Source organism: Phoca vitulina, unplaced genomic scaffold, assembly GCF_004348235.1.
Source record: "Phoca vitulina isolate PV1807 unplaced genomic scaffold, GSC_HSeal_1.0 scaffold21, whole genome shotgun sequence".
Lineage (NCBI taxonomy): Eukaryota > Metazoa > Chordata > Mammalia > Carnivora > Phocidae > Phoca > Phoca vitulina.
The window spans coordinates 7545660-7565512 of record NW_022589724.1 but is presented as its reverse complement, the minus strand read 5'-3'; the positions used below and the strand labels follow the sequence as shown (position 1 = coordinate 7565512).

Below are 19853 nucleotides of genomic sequence, written 5' to 3'. Positions count from 1 at the left end.
AAAGTGCTGATTTCCAAGATCTATAAAGAACTTCTCAAACTCAACACCCAAAAAACAAATAATCAAGTCAAAAAATGGGCAGAAGACATGAACAGACACTTCTCCAAAGAAGACTTACAAATGGCTAACAGACACATGAAAAAATGTTCATCATCATTAGCCATCAGGGAAATTCAAATCAAACCACACTGAGATACCACCTTACACCAGTTAGAAGGCCAAAACTGACAAGGCAAGAAACAACAAATGTTGGAGAGGTTGTGGAGAAAGGGGAACCCTCTTACACTGTTGGTGGGAATGCAAGTTGGTACAGCCACTTTGGAAGACAGTGTGGAGGTGCCTCAGAAAATTAAAAATAGAGCTACCCTATGACCCAGCAATTGTACTGCTGGGTATATGCCCCAAAGACACAGATGTAGTGAAAAGAAGGGCCATATGCACCCCAATGTTCATAGCAGCAATGTCCTCAATAGCCAAACTGTGGAAAGAGCCGAGATGCCCTTCAACAGGTGAATGGATAAAGAAAATGTGGTCCATACATACAATGGAATATTACTCAACCATCAGAAAGGATGAATACCCAACTTTTACACCAACATGGATGGGACTGGAGGAGATTATGCTAAGTGAAATAAGTCAAGCAGAGAAAGTCAATTATCATATGGTTTCACTTATTTGTGGAACATAAGGAATAGCATGGAGGACATTAGGAGAAGGAAGGGAAAAATGAAGGGGGGGGAATCGGAGGGAGAGATGAACGAGAGACTATGGACTCTGAGAAACAAACTAAGGATTTTAGAGGGGAGGGAGGTGGGGGGATGGGTTAGCCCAGTGATGGGTATTAAGGAGGGCACGCACTGCATGGAGCACTGGGTGTTATACGAAAACAATGAATCGTGGATCACTACATCAAAAACTAATGATGTACTGTATGGTGACTAACATAACATTAAAAAAAAAAGATAAATTATGAGGGAAAAAAGGAATGGAGGGGGAACCTATAAAAAAACTTAAGAGACATTAATTTTTTTAATAGGCATGACTAAATTATAGTGTCTAGGGATGAACATTTGGAAGATAAAATTATAAAAATATACAAACAATTACCATAAAAGTCAAGATAATGGTGTGCTACTGTAATGGTTATTTAAGGTGGGAAAAGCATTGTGATTGGAATGGGACACACAGAAGGGGCTTCTAGGATGAACTGGCAAAGCCTTATCTCCTGACGTGGAGAGTGGTTTCAAGGTTATACTTTATAATAATTCATTAGGCAAAATATTTGTTTTTTGTGGTTTTCTGAATTTTCACTTTATAATAAAAAGATTCTTATTCTAAATGATGGAAATGCAGTTTTCATTATATCACAGTTCTTTATACTTTGCATATATTTTATAAATATTCTTTTGTACCTATTCAATATTAATTGAAAGGTTTTATTTTTTTTATTTTTTTTTAAAGATTTTATTTATTTATTTGACAGACAGAGAGCACAAGCAGGGAGAGTGGCAGGCAGTGGGAGAGGGAGAAGCAGGCTCCCCAGAGAGCAAGCGAAGCCCGATATGGGACTCGACCCCAGGACCCCGGGATCATGACCCACGCCAAAGGCAGTCGCTTAACCAACTGAGCCACCCAGGTGCCCGGAAAATTTTTAAAGAAAAAAACATACTGTAATAATAAATAAAGACAAAAAGATTTAGTCCTAAAAAAAGAAAACTGTTCAAAACGAAAACTCATCTAGGGATGCCTGGGTGGCTCAGTGGGTTAAGCGCGTCTGCCTTCGTCTCAGGTCGAGCCCCACATCAGACCCCCTGCTCAGAGGGGAGTCTGTTTCTCCCCCTTCCTCTGACCCTCTGGGCTGCTTGTGTGTGCTCGCTCTCTCTCTCTCTCTCTCCAAATAAATAAATATATAAATAAATCTTTAAAAAAAAAAAGAAAACTCATCTTGGTTAAGATCATAGTCCAAATGCTAAGTTGAATTCAGACCCTGCCATTCACCAATTCCCTAAGCCTCAATTTCCTCCTATGTAAAACTGGGATAATAAAAGATCTGAGGTTAACAAATAATTAAACACTATACTATTAATTCACCATATAAAAATGCATTTATTTTCCATTTCTAACATACCTTTTAATTTAAGCCAAGAAAGTATCCATTTATAGACAAGCAATTTTTTTTTCATTTAAGGGATCAAATAATCAAGAGCTATAATTCCTTACTACTCAATTACAGAAATCCCTTATAACAATACATAGCAGTTCATTTCTTTAGCAATGTATTTACTGAACCTAGAAAAGTACTTATCACACAGTTCACAAAACAAAGTCCCTGTTCTGATAAGCTATTATTCTAGTAGAATGAGACAGACCAACATAAAAAGAAATAGATAATACGTGAGACAGTAATAAGCCTAAGAAGAAAAATAAAGAAGGATTATGTGATACTCATGGGGGAGGAGGTGCTATTTCAGTCAGGGAGACCTCTCTGAAAAAAAAAACGAGCTTTCTGGGGAAATAGTATTACAGAGAGAAGACTGCAAGCACAAAAGTACTGAGGTAGAAAAGCACCTTATGTATTCAAGAAATGGTAAAACCAATGGTGGCTAAAACAATGAACAGGAGTACAGTGGAAAGACTACATCAGAAAGAGTGAAAGGGAAGATATCGTAAGGTTTTATAGGCCATGGTAAGAGTTTTAGATCTTGTTCCTAATCAGATAAGAAACTACTGAGCATAGGAGTAATATATTCTAATTTATTTTTATTTTTATATTTTTTAAGCAGGCTCGACACCCAGCGTGCCAGCGTGGAGCCCGACACAGGGCTTGAACTCATGACCCTGAGATCAAGACCTGAGATCAAGAGTTGGACACTTAACCTACTGCGCCACCCAGGCACCCCTCTAACTTATTTTTAAATAATCACTTTGTCCATGCAAGAAAGAGTGGTGGTTAGTATACAGGAGCAGAAGTAAAAGTGACAGTAAGTGTCAGACTCTGGATATCCTACTTTTTATATAGTTTCAGCATTATAAATTTATTTATAATATATAATTATAAAATTATAATAAATTAAATTATAAAAATTATAATAATTACAATAAATGCTAAGCTAGTATCTTTTTAAAATATTGTTATAGAAATAAAAGTGCTTGAGTAAGCCTTTTAAAACACAGCATTATACCCTCTAGGTCCATCCATGTTGTTGTAAATGGCAAGATCTCATTCTTTTTTATGGCTGAATAATATTGCACCATATATATGTGTGTATATATGTGTGTGTGTATATATATATACACACACCATATTTTTTTATACATTCATCTATGGATGGACACTTGGGTTGCTTCCATATCTTGACTATTGTAAATGACGCTGCAATAAACACAGAGGTGCATGTATATTTTCAAATTAGAATTTTCATTTTCATTTTACCCAGTAGTGGAATTACTAGATCATATAGTAATTCTATTTTTAATTTTTAAGGAGCCCTCATTCTGTTTGCCACAGTGGCTGCACCAACTTGCATTCCTACCAACAGTGAAAGAGGGTTCCTCTTTCTCCACATCCAGGCCAACACTTGTTTCTTGTGTTTTTCATTTTAGACATTCTGACAGGGTGTGAGGTGATATTTCATTGTACTTTTGATTTGCATTTTCCTGATAATTAGTGATGTTAAACATGGACCTAGATGGTATAATGCTATATAAAATAAGTCAGTCAGAGAAAGACAAATACATTATGATTTCACTTATATGTGGAATTTAAGAACCAAAACAAACGAACAAAGAAAAAAAGAGACCAAAACACTCTTAAATACAGAGAACAAACTGCTGGTTGCCAGAGGGCAGCTGGGTAGGGAGATGGCTGAAATAGATAAAGGGGTTTAAGAGTACACTTATCATTATGAGCACTGAGTAATGAATGTATAGAATTCTTGAAACATTTTACTGTACACCAAAACTAATAAAACACTATATGTTAATTGTACTTACTGAAAGAAAGAAAGAAAGAAAGAAAAAGAAAGAAAGAAAGAAAGAGAAAGAAAACAAACACATAGCAAGACTATACTTTAAGAGATGGTTAAACAAGTCTATGAGAGATAGGGGCACCTGGCTGGCTCAGCTGGTAAAGCATGCACTCTTGACGTCAGGGTCATGAGTTTGAATCCCATACTGGGAGTAGAGTTTACTTAAAAAACAAACAAACAAACAGGGACGCCTGGGTGGCTCAGTCGTTAAGTGTCTGCCTTCAGCTCGAGTCATGATCCCAGCGTCCTGGGATTGAGCCCCACATCAGGCTCCCTGCTCCACGGGAAGCCCTCTCCCACTCCCCGTGCTTGTGTTCCCTCTCTTGCTGTGTCTCTGTGTCAAATAAATAAAACCTTTAAAAAACAAAACTAATTTATGAGAGATAGTGGCTGTTAAATGTCAAGGCTCTAAAGTCAAATTTCCTTGTTTTGATCCTAGTTCAATCACTTACTAAACATGTAAATTTTAGCAAAGTTTCTCGATACCTCGGTTTTCTCATTTGTCAAATGCAAAAAACGGTTACCTTATATGACTCTTATGATTAAATATGAATATAAAGAATTTAGCTGATATACAGTTAACAACTCAGTAAATATTAGCTATCAAATTTATTATTCTACTTCCACTTGTTTCCACTGCCACAGGTTTCCACTATTAACTTTTTCCCATTGCCACTACTATTTATAATATTCCCTTTTAAGACTGGTTACATATTCATTTAAAAAATTATCACAATAAAAATGAACTTTAAGTGCTCCTAACATTATATATTTGATTTTTTTTTAAAAGATTTTATTTATTTGACAGAGAGAGAGGGAACACAAGCAGGGGGAGTGGGAGAGGGAGAAGCAGGCTTCCCGCTGAGCAGGGAGCCAGATGTGGGGCTTGATCCCAGGATCCTGGGATCATGACCTGAGCCGAAGGCAGATGCTTAATGACTGAGCCACCCAGGCACCCCGATATTGTTTTTAATCAAAAGTATAGTTTCTGCTTCAGAGGTAGCAAAGCACTGATTGTATTATAGTTTTTTTTTTCCCAGCTTGATGGATCAATCTTAAGGATAACTAAATATTTTAATTTGTAAGAATCCAAAGCAATTCCTGCTAACATTTTTTCTTCACTTCAAAACTAAACTAAAAACAAAATTAATGTTAAATCCCATAAGGCTCTGAAAAATCCAACATGGACTATGACAAGAACGATTATTACATATGAATCATAATCACTTGGATTTTTGTGTAGTTGGTCACATTCTTGATTTTATCCTGTTGTATATCTGTGTGTATGAGTTAGATAAACTGTTTGGGGCCAAATATTTGGTGCCCTGTATCACATTTGACAAGCTTCCAACTAAAGATACATACGATGGTAACAATACTTGCCTCTGGGACAGGATAAAAGCCAAGGGTGAGAAAGAGACAAACTTTGCACTTAAAAACATTGGCTTTATCTAGGTTCCTTCCTTTGCACATGCATTCACTTTTCAAGAACATAAAATAGGTTTTAAAGAAAAAAATTCATTTACTAATAATTTACAAAACAATTTTTAAAATGTCTCACAGTTCATCATAATGGCAGCTTACCAGATTGAAGATGCCAGTAATATATTAGTGGTGTTTGCAAGAAACCTCAACGGAGGCTCTGCAAGCAATACACAGGATAAAATTCCTCCACCAAAGCAATGGAGCATAGCAGTAAACCAGCTTGAAAGAGGATTCTTCCGTGCCACTGCTGCGGCTCCTGAAATGGTAAAGTAAAAATGTGGTCTGAGATAATTGTATACTAAACAAATCCTAAAGTCCCAGTGGCACTAAAGAAATAAACTTAATTTCTTAACTTTCAAAAGCTTACTATTACTCATAGGTGTGACAATCACAATCATCATAAACTCTATCTTTTGTTCTTTAAAGCAAGACTGGAAACATTTTAAGACATGTGATTTGGGGCACCTTTAAAATACTCTGTTCAGGCTCTTACTGCCAGTTTCCTAGTAGCACATTATTATAAACAATCTCCCTACTTACTCTCTCCTTTTATTCCCAGCCTTATTTAAGTACTTCCAGTTGATATGTCACAGCAAATTTTAAGAAAAATTTATTATCTTAAGTACTTTAGAAAATAAAAGCTGAAATAAACAAACTAAGCTTTTAACATGACAGGCTAGAAACAGAGTAACAAAATAAACCCAGAGGTGAAAGGTTGATGAGGAACAGATATATACATAATCTTAAAATGCCTCCTAACAATTTATTAATTACAGAGGGAAATAATAATTTTAGAGTGGAGAAACCTTGCAGACATCACTGTAAACAAACATCAGATGACTTCTGTTATGATTCACTAAGAACACATCTTTATTTCTATAGTATTGCTACCAAAAACATACAACCTGAACTAATCTAATCAGATACACCCAAACTGAGGGCACTTCTGGAAAAAAAACATGGCCTAAACTTTAGCAATGTCAAAGTCAAGAAATTAAAAAAAAAAAAAAAATGCTCCAGATTAAATAACATTAAAGAGACAACTACATGCAACGTATATTCTAGATCATATCCTGGAGTCGGAAAGAATATTTATAAATGACCTTTTTGGATGACTGATGAAATCTAAATATGGACCCTGGCTTAATAATGGTGTTGTATCACTGTTAAACTTTCTGATTTTAGTAACAGTTCTGTGGTTCTTAAATATTAACACACTTAAGTAATTTGAAGTAACTGGGCAAATGCTTCCAATTTACATTCAAGTAGTTCTGAAAAAATAATATGCATAAATAAAAACGTTCAAAGAGATGTTAAATTACAAACTTCTAGTTATAAAATGAGTAAGTTCTGGGGATCTAATGTACAGCATAGTGACTACAGTTATTAATACTGTATTGTACACTTGAAATTTGCTAAGACAGTCAATCATAAGTCACCACCACCAATTTAAAAAAAGGTAACTATGTGAGATGATGGATGTGCTAATTAACTTGACTGTTTAATCATTTAGCAATTCATATGCATATCAAACCATCAAATTGTTCATTTTAAATATATATATAATTTTGTTAATTATACCTCAATAAAGCTGGAAAAAAAATAAATGGGGCAAAATGTAAATGGTTGGTGAATCTACGTATACAAGAATTCCTTGACCTATTCTGGTAACTTTTCTGTAAGTATGAAATATCAAAGGGAAAGTACAAAAAAAAATAAACTCAGCCAGAGAAATAGAAATAATTTATAAAAATAAAAGTAGAAACCCCCTAAAGAGAAACTAGAATAGGGAGATGGGCAATCAATAAAGCCAACCCAAAGGTGTTCTTGAAAAGACCAATAAAACCAACCATTGTTCAACAAGTCTGAGAAAGGGTAGGAACAAAAATAATGCAAAACATTAGAAGGAAAATTAAGGAAATAGTTTTATAGAGTTTTTTTAATTATAGGAAAACAACATGCATTTAATCTAATAAATGTGAAGATGTAGTTGAAATGGACAGTTAGCAAAATTCCCTTAGAATAGATAGAAACTTGTACATATAACTATGGAAAAAAAACTACAGGGCAAAGATCTATCTTAAGAAAGGTGTTAACCGGGGCGCCTGGGTGGCTCAGTCGTTAAGCATCTGCCTTCGGCTCAGGTCATGATCCCAGGGTCCTGGGATCGAGCCCCGCATTGGGCTCCCTGATCAGCGGGGAGCCTGCTTCTCCCTCTGCAGCTCCCCCCGTTTGTGTTCCCTCTCTTGCTGTGTCTCTCTCTGTCAAATAAATAAATAAAATCTTTAAAAAAAAAAAAAAAAAAAAGAAAGGTGTTAACCCCAATAAATTAATGGAAAACACTCACCAAATATTTTTGGATTACTCATTTTTATGCTATATAACCATTATGGAATATAGCAAAGGAGAAAAACTTAAATCATTCTATGAAACAACATAATCCTAACATCAAAAATTATAAATAAAGAAAAAAGAGAGTGAGAGAGGAAGGAGGAAAGGAAAGAGATAGGAAGGGAGGGAGGAAGGAAAGGAAAAAGATACACTATAATTCTAACTTATGAGTATAATGCACAAATATATTAATAACAAATTGAAATCAGTAGTTCTTTGAAAAGATAATAAATCATGACCAAGTAGATTTTATCCAAAGAATTAAAAAAGGATTCAATATTTAAAAATTCATTTAAATCACTCACTATGCTAACAAATTATCATCTCCCCTTTAGACAGCTAAAGACTTAAAAATTCAATATTCCTGATTTTTTAAAAAATCTAGCAATCTAAGAACAGAAAGAAAAGTACTTAACCTGAATAAAGCTATAAAGGAAAAGACTTTTTTGACCTCACCAAAATTTTTTTAAATTTTATTTTATTATGTTATGTTAATCACCATACATTACATCATTAGTTTTTGATGTAGTGTTCCATGATTCATTGTTTGCATATAACACCCAGTGCTCCATTCAATACGTGCCCTCTTTAATACCCATCACCAGGCTAACCCATCCCCCCACCCTCCTCCCCTCTAGAACCCTCAGTTTGTTTCTCAGAATCCATAGTCTCTCATGGTTCATCTCCCCTCACTAAAATTTAAAACTTCTATATGACAAAAGTCTGGCATAGTGTTTTTCAACTTACATAAGGCAAATTCCAATAAATCAACAGAAAAAGACAACAAACACAAGAGAAAAATGAGCAAGTCACAAAGTGGGAAATATAAATGACTAATAAACATACCAAAAAAAGAAAGTCCTCCCTCAAGTCATCAGTAAGCAAGGAAAAACAAAATTTAAAAAGATGTTATATTTCTCACACATCCAACTGGCAAAAAAAATTTACAGCTTAATATTTATTAATATTAACTTATTAGCTGGAAAAGGTGTGAAGAAATCCATATACTCCTGTAACAGTATTAAAAAGTCATTTTAAGGAATAATTTGGGAGTATAAATTAAAATTTTTAATTTAAAACTGACTCAAGTGCCCAAGAAATTTCATACAAGAGTATTAAAGCAGTGTTGTTTATAATGCTGTGAAAAAAATGAAAAAAATCTAAACAACCATCATCAGAGAACAGTTAAACCATAATCATTTGTTCTATGGAATACTATACAGGAGCAATCAAGAGTGTGATAAAGCAACATCAACATGAGAAGATCCCTAAGACATCCTATTGAGTAAAAACAAAGAACAAATACAATGATGTTGAACACGAATATTACAGCATGGAGTCATTTATTTTTTTTATTTTTTGGAATCATTTATGAGCAAAAATGCAAACACTATACATTTCTATAGGTACATGCATCTACATGAAATGCACAGAAAAGGGTCTGCAATACACCAAAATGTTAACTGTTATTATCTCTTGAGAAAGCCTAGGATATGGGAGGATGGTCAAAGGAGATTTAAATTTATTTAATTATACTGATTATATTGTTTAATCATATTTGAACTCTTTTTAAATAAAATGTTCATTTACTAATTGTATAATTAAACAAAATTTTAACAAATTATGTCACTCCCAATCTGTGGAATACAATGCATCTATTTAAAAGAATGTAGCAGCTTTACATGCACTAATATGACAAAAAATTCATATGTATATAAATAATATGTACAGTAAGAAATCATTTACAGGAGGAAAACAGAAAACCATGTATTTCTATCAGTACATATATAAGTAATACATAAAATAAGGTCTGCAAGAATATATAACCAAACTATTAACTGTTGTTATCTCTTAGGAAAAGGCACATTTATGCAAAAACAAAACAAACTACATAAATGTATGTGTGAGTTCAGTAGAGTAACATCATCATACTTGGAAATTCATCTGTAGGTGCTCAGGAAAAAAAAAGGAGATAAAAGTCAAATAGTACAACCCACCATTCCACACAACAAAACGTGCCCAGGAGTGAACATGAGTTGGCAGATGTACATTTTCTGTGGTGTACACATCCTGTCAAATGAAGTGATGCCAAGGTTTAATGATATGCATCTGGTGATAACTCAAGAAATGGTGACCTGTTCCAATCTGGAAGAAAAATCAGTTATGAGAAATGTACTAAAAGGCAGGACATCAATCTTCAGTGTAGCAATTTCCCCTAAACCTAAGAATTTTCAAGAATTATTTTGATAATACATGATCATGCTCTCTTTAAAGCCAAACGCCCACATAAAATGTGATACCACTATGTCTCTACCTAAATATTATGATCTACCTAAATATGTGTATGGGCAATAGAGCACCATGCAGTGGTGACTAATTATAACATTGGTCAGTCAGCCTAATAAATGAGTATAATCTTTTCTTTAGGTAATGGTCACTAACTCCCATACTACACCATATTCATGTTGAAAAGCAATACAGAGGGGCACCTGGGTGGCTCAGTCAGTTAAGCATCTGTCAACCTTCAGCTCAGGTCATGTTCCCAGAGTCCTGGGATAGAGCCCCAGGCCTGGCTCCCTGCTCAGTGGGGAGTCCACTTCTCTCTCTCCCTCTGCCCCTCCCCCCATTTGCCTGCACCTGTCTCTCTCTCTCTCAAATAAATAAAATCTTAAAAGAAAAAAAAAAAGCAATATAGAGTGCTTAAGGGTATAAATCCTGGCACCAGCCTGTACTCTATGTGAACTCAACAAGCTAATTGTTAGCTTTCCCACAACTTAAAAAAAAAAAATAAATAATACACATACACACAGAAGAGGTAAAGAAAAAAGTAACCTACATCACAGGGTTGTTATAAGGATCAACTAAGGATCAATTACAAGTGAGTACTTTGAAATCATTTAGAATGGGGGCCTAGCACATAGTAAGCAACTGAGTATTAGCTTATCACTATTATTACGTAAGTAAATAAAAATAAAAAGCAAAATTACCCTCTCCTATTTCTGCCATTCTATCACACTCCTATTCTGAGTTGTCTGAGACAACTTTCAGACTTCCCTATGCTTATTTACACACACTTTTTCCCCCTTACTCTTAACTCTCTCCCAACCCTACCGTGTGTGTATGTGTGTGTGTGTGTGTGTGTGTGTGTGTGTGTGTGTCTCTCTCTCTCTCTCTCTCTCTCTCTCTCTCTCTGTCTCAGGCATACCCTGGTTAGCTCTGGGAATGCATTCTGAAAATGGAAGTTCTAACTGCATGAGAGCCATAATGGGCCTATCATAGCACAGTCACTATGAAGAACACATTTGAAGGTAACTGATTACTTTGAATAAACATACAATTAGGAATACTCACTGGTGTCCGTCCTCTGTGTTCCTTGGTATTACTCTAATGGAGATTTAGCATTACCTTCATCCATCTGATACTCACCACTCACTGACTCAGCCAAATTCAAATGTACCCAGGTTTTCCTTTGACCATTAAAACAACCTGAATCAAATTTACTAAATGATTTCATACAAATGATTTGCTCATGTAATATTCATTTCTGATTAAGTCTGTCAAAATAGCTCTTTTTCCTCAACTTGCACATTTTATTCTTTCCTCTTAAGACATATCACATTCTAGATTTTGTTTTTAAGTGTTAGCTCCATTATAAAGTTCTTACCTATTAAAATTCTAAGAGACTTTAGTACAGAGTAGGTGCTCTATAAATGTACTGAATGACAGAAAAATATATGGAAGTATTTCAAGAGCTCAAATATTATGATTTTACTACCATGAATTTCCCTTTGTATTGTCACAAATCAAAGAGGCATCTGTAATTACATACCAGTTTTGTGACGTCTTTGTAGGACCACTAAACCCTCTTGGCTTAAGTTTCAACTTTCATAAAATAAGGATTAAAATAAGGAAATACACATAAAAACATACTTATTACCTAGTACATGGGAGACACTTTGTTGATTTATTTACTGATCACAACCTGCAGAAAAAGTAGGCAAAACGCAACCCTTGGATGCTTTTATTCTGAGCCCAAGATCTAATTCTTTTGAGTTCTTATTGCAAGGATGGGATGAAAACAACACACCACAGCTCTAAAAAAGTACTCATAGCCCTAAGAGACTTAATCAGTGATACTAAGATTTTATTAGAGAAAAAAAGAAAGGAAAAGAACAGAATTGAAGGGTCCCCCTCACATGAATCTTTTTTGCCTAATTTTCAAAATTATGTCAGCTAGAAAAATTTCCCTAACTCAAATTGGCCTTTCTATAAAGTTCTCTTCAGTACACACACTGTGGTAACACATTTTACAGTATGAGGCAATCTTATGACAAATTTCTTTAGGTGTTATGTTCCTTTGTATATATCATACCAGTACCAGAATTAGTTTATCGTGAAGTTAAACTGTGAAAATACAGATAGTTAACCAGAAACAGCTTGTATATCTTTCCAGCATATAAATAATTTTCAGTAGGAAAAAATAGTTAATATGATAGCTTTAATTTTTTTCTCAGTTTTAAAACAAAGATGTATTCCTTTAGCTAAGGAACAAGCTGTGTTAAGATATGTTATTTTATTTTTAACATGCTGATATTTAGAAGACAAAAAATTCTCTGTCCTACCTTGAGTTAACATATTTGTGATATGCTAGCAATAGAATTATTTTCCCCAAAACTCTAAGCAAAATTTGTCACATTGAGGCCTTACTCTAATGCAAAGTATATGAGTTTTGAAGCACTCATAAGCACCTATGGACTTTAACATCAAAATATTTTCATTATGAAATGAAAGCTAGAAAACAAAGTCATATTCTACTTCCAGTTTTGGATCAAGTCTGAATCATAGTGGGCCAAGTAAATCCACAGACCCACCTTGTGGTTATTTCCCCAGTTCCTTAATGTATAACTAGAACAGACATAGTTGGCAACTGACACAAAGCCCATACTGATCCTCTGATCTATGGAGTAAGGATCAGTATGGTAGAAACATTCAAGTAGAAGCTCCTAGAGTTTCTTCTCCTCCTCAAGGTATTTTTATTTTATTTTATTTTATTTTATTTTTTAAAGATTTTATTTATTTATTTGACAGAGAGAGACACAGCGAGAGAGGGAACCCAAGCAGGGGGAGTGAGAGAGGGAGAAGCGGGCCTCCCGCCGAGCAGGGAGCCCAATGCGGGGCTCGATCCCGGGACTCCGGGATCATGACCTGAGCTGAAGGCAGACGCTTAACGACTGAGCCACCCAGGCGCCCCCTCCTCAAGGTATTTTTAAAAAGCAATACCACAGAGATGGGTGCCATAACCAAAAATATCAAAGATGAAAAGGTGGTGATAACTATCACATCCCATTTAACTTGCTTATTTGGTCTATACGTAAAGCAGATGGATCTTGGAAAATGTGGATTATCATAAATGTAGACAGGTAGTGACTCTGATTGCAGCTGGTATTCAAGATGCAGTATTTTTACTGGAACAAAGGAACATAACCCCTATAACCTGAGAGGCAAATCCTTTTTCTCCATATTAATTTGCAAGGAACCCAGAAACACTTTACTTTTACCTGGCTAGGTGAACAGTACACTATTGCAGTCCTGCCTTAGGTCTATGTCAACTCTCCTGCTCTCCAACAAAGTCCACAGAGATTTTGATCATATTGGGAATCCATACATCACACTGGTCCACTACACTGATGACATTGTACTTACTGGATCTACAGGCAGGAAGTAGCCAGTACTTTAGATATCCTAACATGACATACGCAAACCAGAAAGTAGGAAATTAAACTTCACTGCCAGGATTATGTACCAGTCAGAGTCCAGTTAGGAAAGAGAAAATACATGGTTATTTTAACAGAGAGAATTTACTATAAAGACGTTAAGTATAAAATTGTTAACTATATTGTTGAAAAGGTAAAAAGTCAATACTATGGTATCACAGCAGTTATCAACTACAGACAGGAGTTTACCACCGCTGGGGAAACAAAGGATGGGTTGAAATTATTTAAACTTAGAAACTTGTGAACAAACATCTCTTTAGAACCAAAACTGAGACTCCTAAGGAGGGAACACTGCTCATCTGTTGTTCTAGTCCAGCCCACTCACTCTACAAATAAAATATTGAGTTTTAAGTTCTTATCCCAAACTACCCAGTTAGTGATAGAGTCTTAACAGTGGTCTCCTGATTTTATGAGCTCTTTCTACCACACCACACTCCCTGACCAATATTTTATGTCATGTCAATCAAATATTCTTTCACTTAAAAGTTAATGATATTCAAGTAAGATTCTCTAAATTAACAGAAGTATTGTGAGCTGTCATTTCTGAGACATCCTTTTCCACCCTACAGTGGGCGGGAAAAACTGTCACTTTTTAACATATCACATAACATAAGGGGCTTTTAGGGTTTCATGAATGTTCTATTTTTATCCGGATGTTGATTAAATAGATGTGCTCGTTTTTAAAATTCACTGATCTATACATTTACAATTTTTGTACTTTTCTGTATGCTTTTATGTGTGGATTCATAAAGACAGCAAAACTATGCTGCCACCTTTACAGAATCATCAGAAATGACAAATTCTTGACATATTAATCCTTTCATTTCCCACAAATTAGAAGGGGGAAAAATAATAAGCTTTATTCCTGGATTTGATTCCTAAAAGCAAAGGAAAAACTCACTGGTGATAAAGAAATGACAGAAATCATGGGAGAAAATAACCATGTCAAATGAAAGCTTATTGAGATATTGCTAAATATTGAGAAACCAGAAACATTAAATGGACCTGCAAAAAGAGAGCACAGAATATTTGAGAACTTTGGAATTAGCCGAAGACCAAGCTCCATAATTTATTAACGGATGTGACTTAAATACAGTTATTTTATTCCTGTAAGGCTATTCCTCATCTGTAAAATGAGTTCAATGATACCTACCTTAAAGAGATGTGAATTAAGGGGCGCCTGGGTGGCTCAGTTGGTTAAGCGACTGCCTTCGGCTCAGGTCATGATCCTGGAGTCCCAGGATCGAGTCCCGCATCGGGCTCCCTGCTCAGCGGGGAGTCTGCTTCTCCCTCTGACCCTCCCCCCTCTCATGTGCTCTCTCTCTCAAATAAATAAATAAAATCTTTAAAAAAAAAAAAAAAAAAAGAGATGTGAATTAAGATACTACAATGTTTCTGCATGTATCTGAAATGAATACTATTATTGTATAGGAAAGGTAGCAAAACCTTATGTGATACTATCAAAAAAAGAAGAGGACAAAAGCACAGCTGAGTTCCTTCAGGGCTACAACAGCATCTTTCATCTTGGTATCCTCAGTATCTAATATAGTGCCTGATATGCAGTGGAGTTTCAATAAATATTTGCTTAACTGAACTCCCTGCGATTCGAGAAAGGTTAGCAAAATAGTGATGGGAGAATTAAGGAGAAAAATAGATTTTGTGTATAAAAATCAAGTAGAAATAACTGTAGATTAAATTTTCAGGAAGTCTTACAGAAAATAGCAACTGGATTATGAATGTATGACTGAAGAAATGTGTTTATTTTAATGAAGATTTAAATAAGAAAAGAGAGAAGGCAGATTAAAAATGTAAGATAAGAGAGATTAAAGTTGATGATATAAACTTTCTGTTAAATGGTTTCTGACTAACAGCCCTCAAGGCAGCATTTTCCAACCTCCTAATAAAATACCCAGGAAAATGGAAAACAAACAAGCAAAACCTATCCTACTAACTAAAACTACAAACTATAGATAATCAGATGCCAAGGTTTAGGAGGAACTAAAGTTAATTATTTACAAATGGAGGTAAATTAAGAAATAAAAAACAGGGGCACCTGGGTGGCTCAGTCAGTTAAGCATCTGCCTTCAGCTCAGGTCAGGATACCAGGGTCCTGGGAGGAGCCCGACATCCGGCTCCCCGCTCAGCTGGGAGCCTGCTTCTCCCTCTCCCTCTGCCTGCCACTCTGCCTACTTCTGCTCTCTCTCTTTGTCAAATAAATAAACAAAACCTTAAAATAAATAAATAAATAAATAACAACCCAGTTTATTAAGTATCCTGATGTCTTTGCTTGAAGCACAAGTCATATGGAAAAGGAGGGGAAAACCATAATCTTTATATGGATTTGAAGGCCTACAGCCTGAACCAAACAAAAAAGGGATGCTGTCCTTATCCACACCACAGAAAGAAAGAGTTAATCCCCTTTACCCTCTTGTTTCCACTAGCATTTTTTAAGATCTACGTAGAGACATATAAGATGTAAATAGTAGGAAAGTGAGGAATGAGGTATTGGCAGTGGTAGAGCACATTCCAAAAGTCAAGAGACTCAAGGAATAACATGCTTGAGAGGATAAAAAGAAGAATCCTGGTACTACATGGATGAATTGTAGCTTTATTGTACTATTGGTCTAAGTTCTACAGAATCAGTCAACGGGGGTTAAGGAAAAGTTGCCAATTAAGTAAAAATTTATATAAAGTATTGGCAAATCAAAATCCCTATGCTTAAAATAATACTGCAAACAAAAATAATACCTCAAACAAACAGAGTTTATCCCAAGAATGTAAAGATGATTCATCATTTTTTTTAAGTTTTAATTTTTATTTATTTTTTTAGTAATCTCTACACCCAACACGGGGCTTGAATTCACAACCATGAGATCAAGAGTCGCATGCTCTTCTGACTGAGCCAGCCAAGCACCCCGATTTATCATCTTAAAAAATGTACTACATTACAATTTAAATAGGAAAAACAATATGATCAACTCAGTAAGAAGTGGAAATACAAATTGCCAATAAACTTAAGCAGCACACATTCAGTAACCATGACAGATGGAAATGAAAACTATTTTTCTTATCATCAGAATAACAAGATATTTACGAACGGTAACAAAGGGGGTAAAAACAAATACTGTGGAAGAAAAAGGCAGTCTAAGACATTCCTGGCAAAAGCTTAAAAAGGTACACACTCTTTTGTATGAATTCTATCATTTTTACCTGTTTACAAGCACTGCTACTGGAATGTAAAATATTTTTCACACCATGTGTAATTATGTTTTAGCATTCAATTAGTCCAGTGCTTCTCAAATTTTTTGGTCTCAGGACTCCTTGCGCCCCTAAAAATTAGTGAGCAGATGAGTGGTTGCGGGGACGGGGGGAGGGCTGACTACAAAGGGGCAGGAAGGAATCTGGAGTGAGTGATGAAACTATTGTATATCTTGATAGTGGTGGTAATCACATGTCTGTATGTGTTTTCCAAAATCATAAACTTTATTATTAAAAAGGGTGAATATAATATATGTAAATTAAACCGTTAAAAAGTCAGACCTGAAAAAAATTCTTGAAGACCCCAAAGAGCTTTTATTTGAGTTATAGGCAGCAATATTTAGCATATTAGAAATTGTCAACTGAGAAAATTTTATAGTACTTAATGTTTTCATTTTAAAAATAGTAACTGTACTAAATGTTAACATAAATTATGTATTCTTTATGAAAAATAACTTTTCCAAAGCAAAAAACATTTAGTGAGAAAGTCCCACTGTTTTATATGTTAGCAAATCCTTTTAATGTCTGGCTTCAAAGAGAAAACAGCTGGACTCTCATATCTGTTTCTGTATTCAGTCTGTTACAGTGTCACAGGTCATGTAGCCTCTGGAAAACTCCACTGTACACTTGTGAGAAAATCAGTGTAAAAAAGACAAATAACATCGGCATATTATTATGAAAATAACTTTGACCTGGAACTGTCAGGAACCCCAAGGGTTCCTGGACCACACTTTGAGAACCTGATGTAGCCTATACAAGAAAATTTCAAATATTGAATACGGCATGATGACGTACTTCTTTTCAAATCAGGGAAACACTTTCTTACGCAGATTATCTGTCCTGATTTAATACAATAGTCACCTTTTCCAGGTCAAAACTTTTACCAAACAATGCTTTAGACTGGGCTACAAACATCAACGTAAATGAAAAATATTTCCGAGACCAAACAGTTTAAAAACAAAACAAAACAAACAACAGTCCATAAGAGGTACAGCACCTCCTCAAGCCCTCACTCCTTACTCTCTCTATAGCACCAGGCAGCATGAACAGGGAGAAAGTAGAAAAAGAAAATAAATGACTCAAAGAAAGAAGAGATCCATAAAACCAAAAGGCAAACAGAGTAACCGCAAAAATAAAGCAGTACAGGAGCAAACATACCCTGAATGTAAAATACAAGAAAATACAAATATTGCTCCCTGGCCCTATACTAAAAAAAACAAACAAACTCAAAATGCTGTATTCAGACTCTACCCCCAGGCTACAGACAGGGACTCTTGGACGGTGTCACTCATAAGACGGAAAATGGGGATCCACTCTCTTCCAACAATCACTTTATCCAGCATGCTAAGCAAGATGACAGAGCGCTGCATTAAGGGGAATCTGGTGTGCCTGCTTGAGGCTTTTTAACTATTGATACAACTTTCAGAACTACTCATTCCAAGCGACCAAGTCCCACTTGCTGTCCCCGGGAGCTCTGTCCCACGGTGACTTTTAAATACTGTACTTTCCAAGGAAGTGGTGGCACCACCGGGAGACGGCGCACATCCTGGGCGGGCGCAGGCAGGACCCGGGCTCCCAAATACCGCGGCGGCTTCCCTGTCACCTGTCCCTGACCCGGCGTCGCGGACCCAAGGTCGCGCCTCCTTTGACGAATACCGGGGCCACCGCGCTTCCCTGCCTCAGTTTCCCCACCTGCGCTTGAGGGGTCGGAAGGGTCGGCTCGCGGCGCCCCTCCAGCTCGACTACAGGACTCTGGGACACTGGCAGCTTGGCCGTTCAGGCGGCTCAGGCTGCCCTCTCGGTGAGGGGGCCGGTCTGCGGCTCCCGGCACTCACCTGGCTGACGCTTCAGCGCCATCACGGACACCAGGTAGTGGGCGATGTCAAAAAAGGGGAACATAGATGTGCGAGAAAAGGCAAGGGTCAGATCATCCCACGGAGAATCCATGACGACGACCGACCACAGCAGGCGAAGCAGCCCGGGCGACGGGTTCCTGCCGTGCGCAGCGAAAAGTGGGGGAGGGGGCCTCCGCGGCCGCGCGCCCGGCCGCGCGCCCTTCCGCGCGGCCTGGAGGAGCCCTGCGCGTGCGCCCTGCGACCGGCGCCGGAGCGCTTTGGGGCGGGGCCGTGTGTCCCGGGAGTGGGCGGAGCGAGCGGCTTCCCTGCTGTTCCGGCGGGGCTGGGCCTGGTTCTACAAGTAAGGGTCTGGCATCTTCGTGCCGGAAGCTGTGCCAGATCCAGGAGAACGGGCAGATGAACGTAACATACATAATGATTTTAAAAATACATTACTTATGTTAAATTTAGTACATTTATTATTTTAAAGCGAATACGTAAAGAACTATTTTAAGTTTTTCTGTTATAACTTCCAATATGCTAAGTATTGATCATGTAACCCATGTAAAATCTTGAGGACTCTTTTGGGTCCTCAAGAAATTTTTTTTAAGTCAGCTTTAAGGGTTTAATTTACATACATCTTATTCATCCTTTTTAATATAAAGTTCTATGATTTTGGATAAACCTATGCAGTCCAGAAGGGTAGAGGTTCAGAGTGGGATTAATTTCTTTAAACTGATTCACCTAACATTTCTCAAGCAACCATAATGTGCAAGTCACACCGTGATTTAGTGGAGATATAAAAAAGAATACAATCATATCCTGCCCTCAATAAGCTTGTGTTTTCCCAAGAGGTTGAAAAAATTTTTGAGGACACACGTAATTTGTACAAAGCTGGTAGTGAGAAGGGTAGGTGCCATGCTAGGGCAGTTCCGGAGAAGAGGGAAAACTATTTCAGGGAAGTGTAAGGTGAACTGGCCTTTAAAGGCTAGATGAGAGATAAACGCAGGTATTTTGGCTAGACTACAAAGTGAGAAATGAGGTTGGAAAAAAAAATCCTTGAATGGCACACCATAAACTAT

At 36.5% G+C, this 19853-nt stretch overlaps 1 protein-coding gene across 4 annotated transcripts in view; it reads right to left on the bottom strand.

The window, feature by feature from the left end:
• The window catches only part of TMEM38B (transmembrane protein 38B), a 95694-nt gene extending 76683 nt beyond the window's left edge, over nucleotides 1–19011 (bottom strand). For 2 of the 4 annotated variants that reach the window (XM_032418518.1, XM_032418516.1), the window contains exons 1-2: nucleotides 18772–19011; nucleotides 5613–5769 (exon numbers count right to left, since the gene is read on the bottom strand). In XM_032418518.1, the coding sequence (XP_032274409.1) occupies nucleotides 5613–5769; nucleotides 18772–18883 (269 nt within the window). In that variant the 5' untranslated portion in view covers nucleotides 18884–19011. Of the gene's footprint in view, nucleotides 1–5612; nucleotides 5770–8750; nucleotides 8770–9901; nucleotides 10050–18771 lie in introns of all 4 variants that reach the window. The other 2 variants (XM_032418517.1, XM_032418519.1) reach the window with 2 other exon arrangements.
• Between the last annotated feature and the right edge of the window lie 842 nt (nucleotides 19012–19853).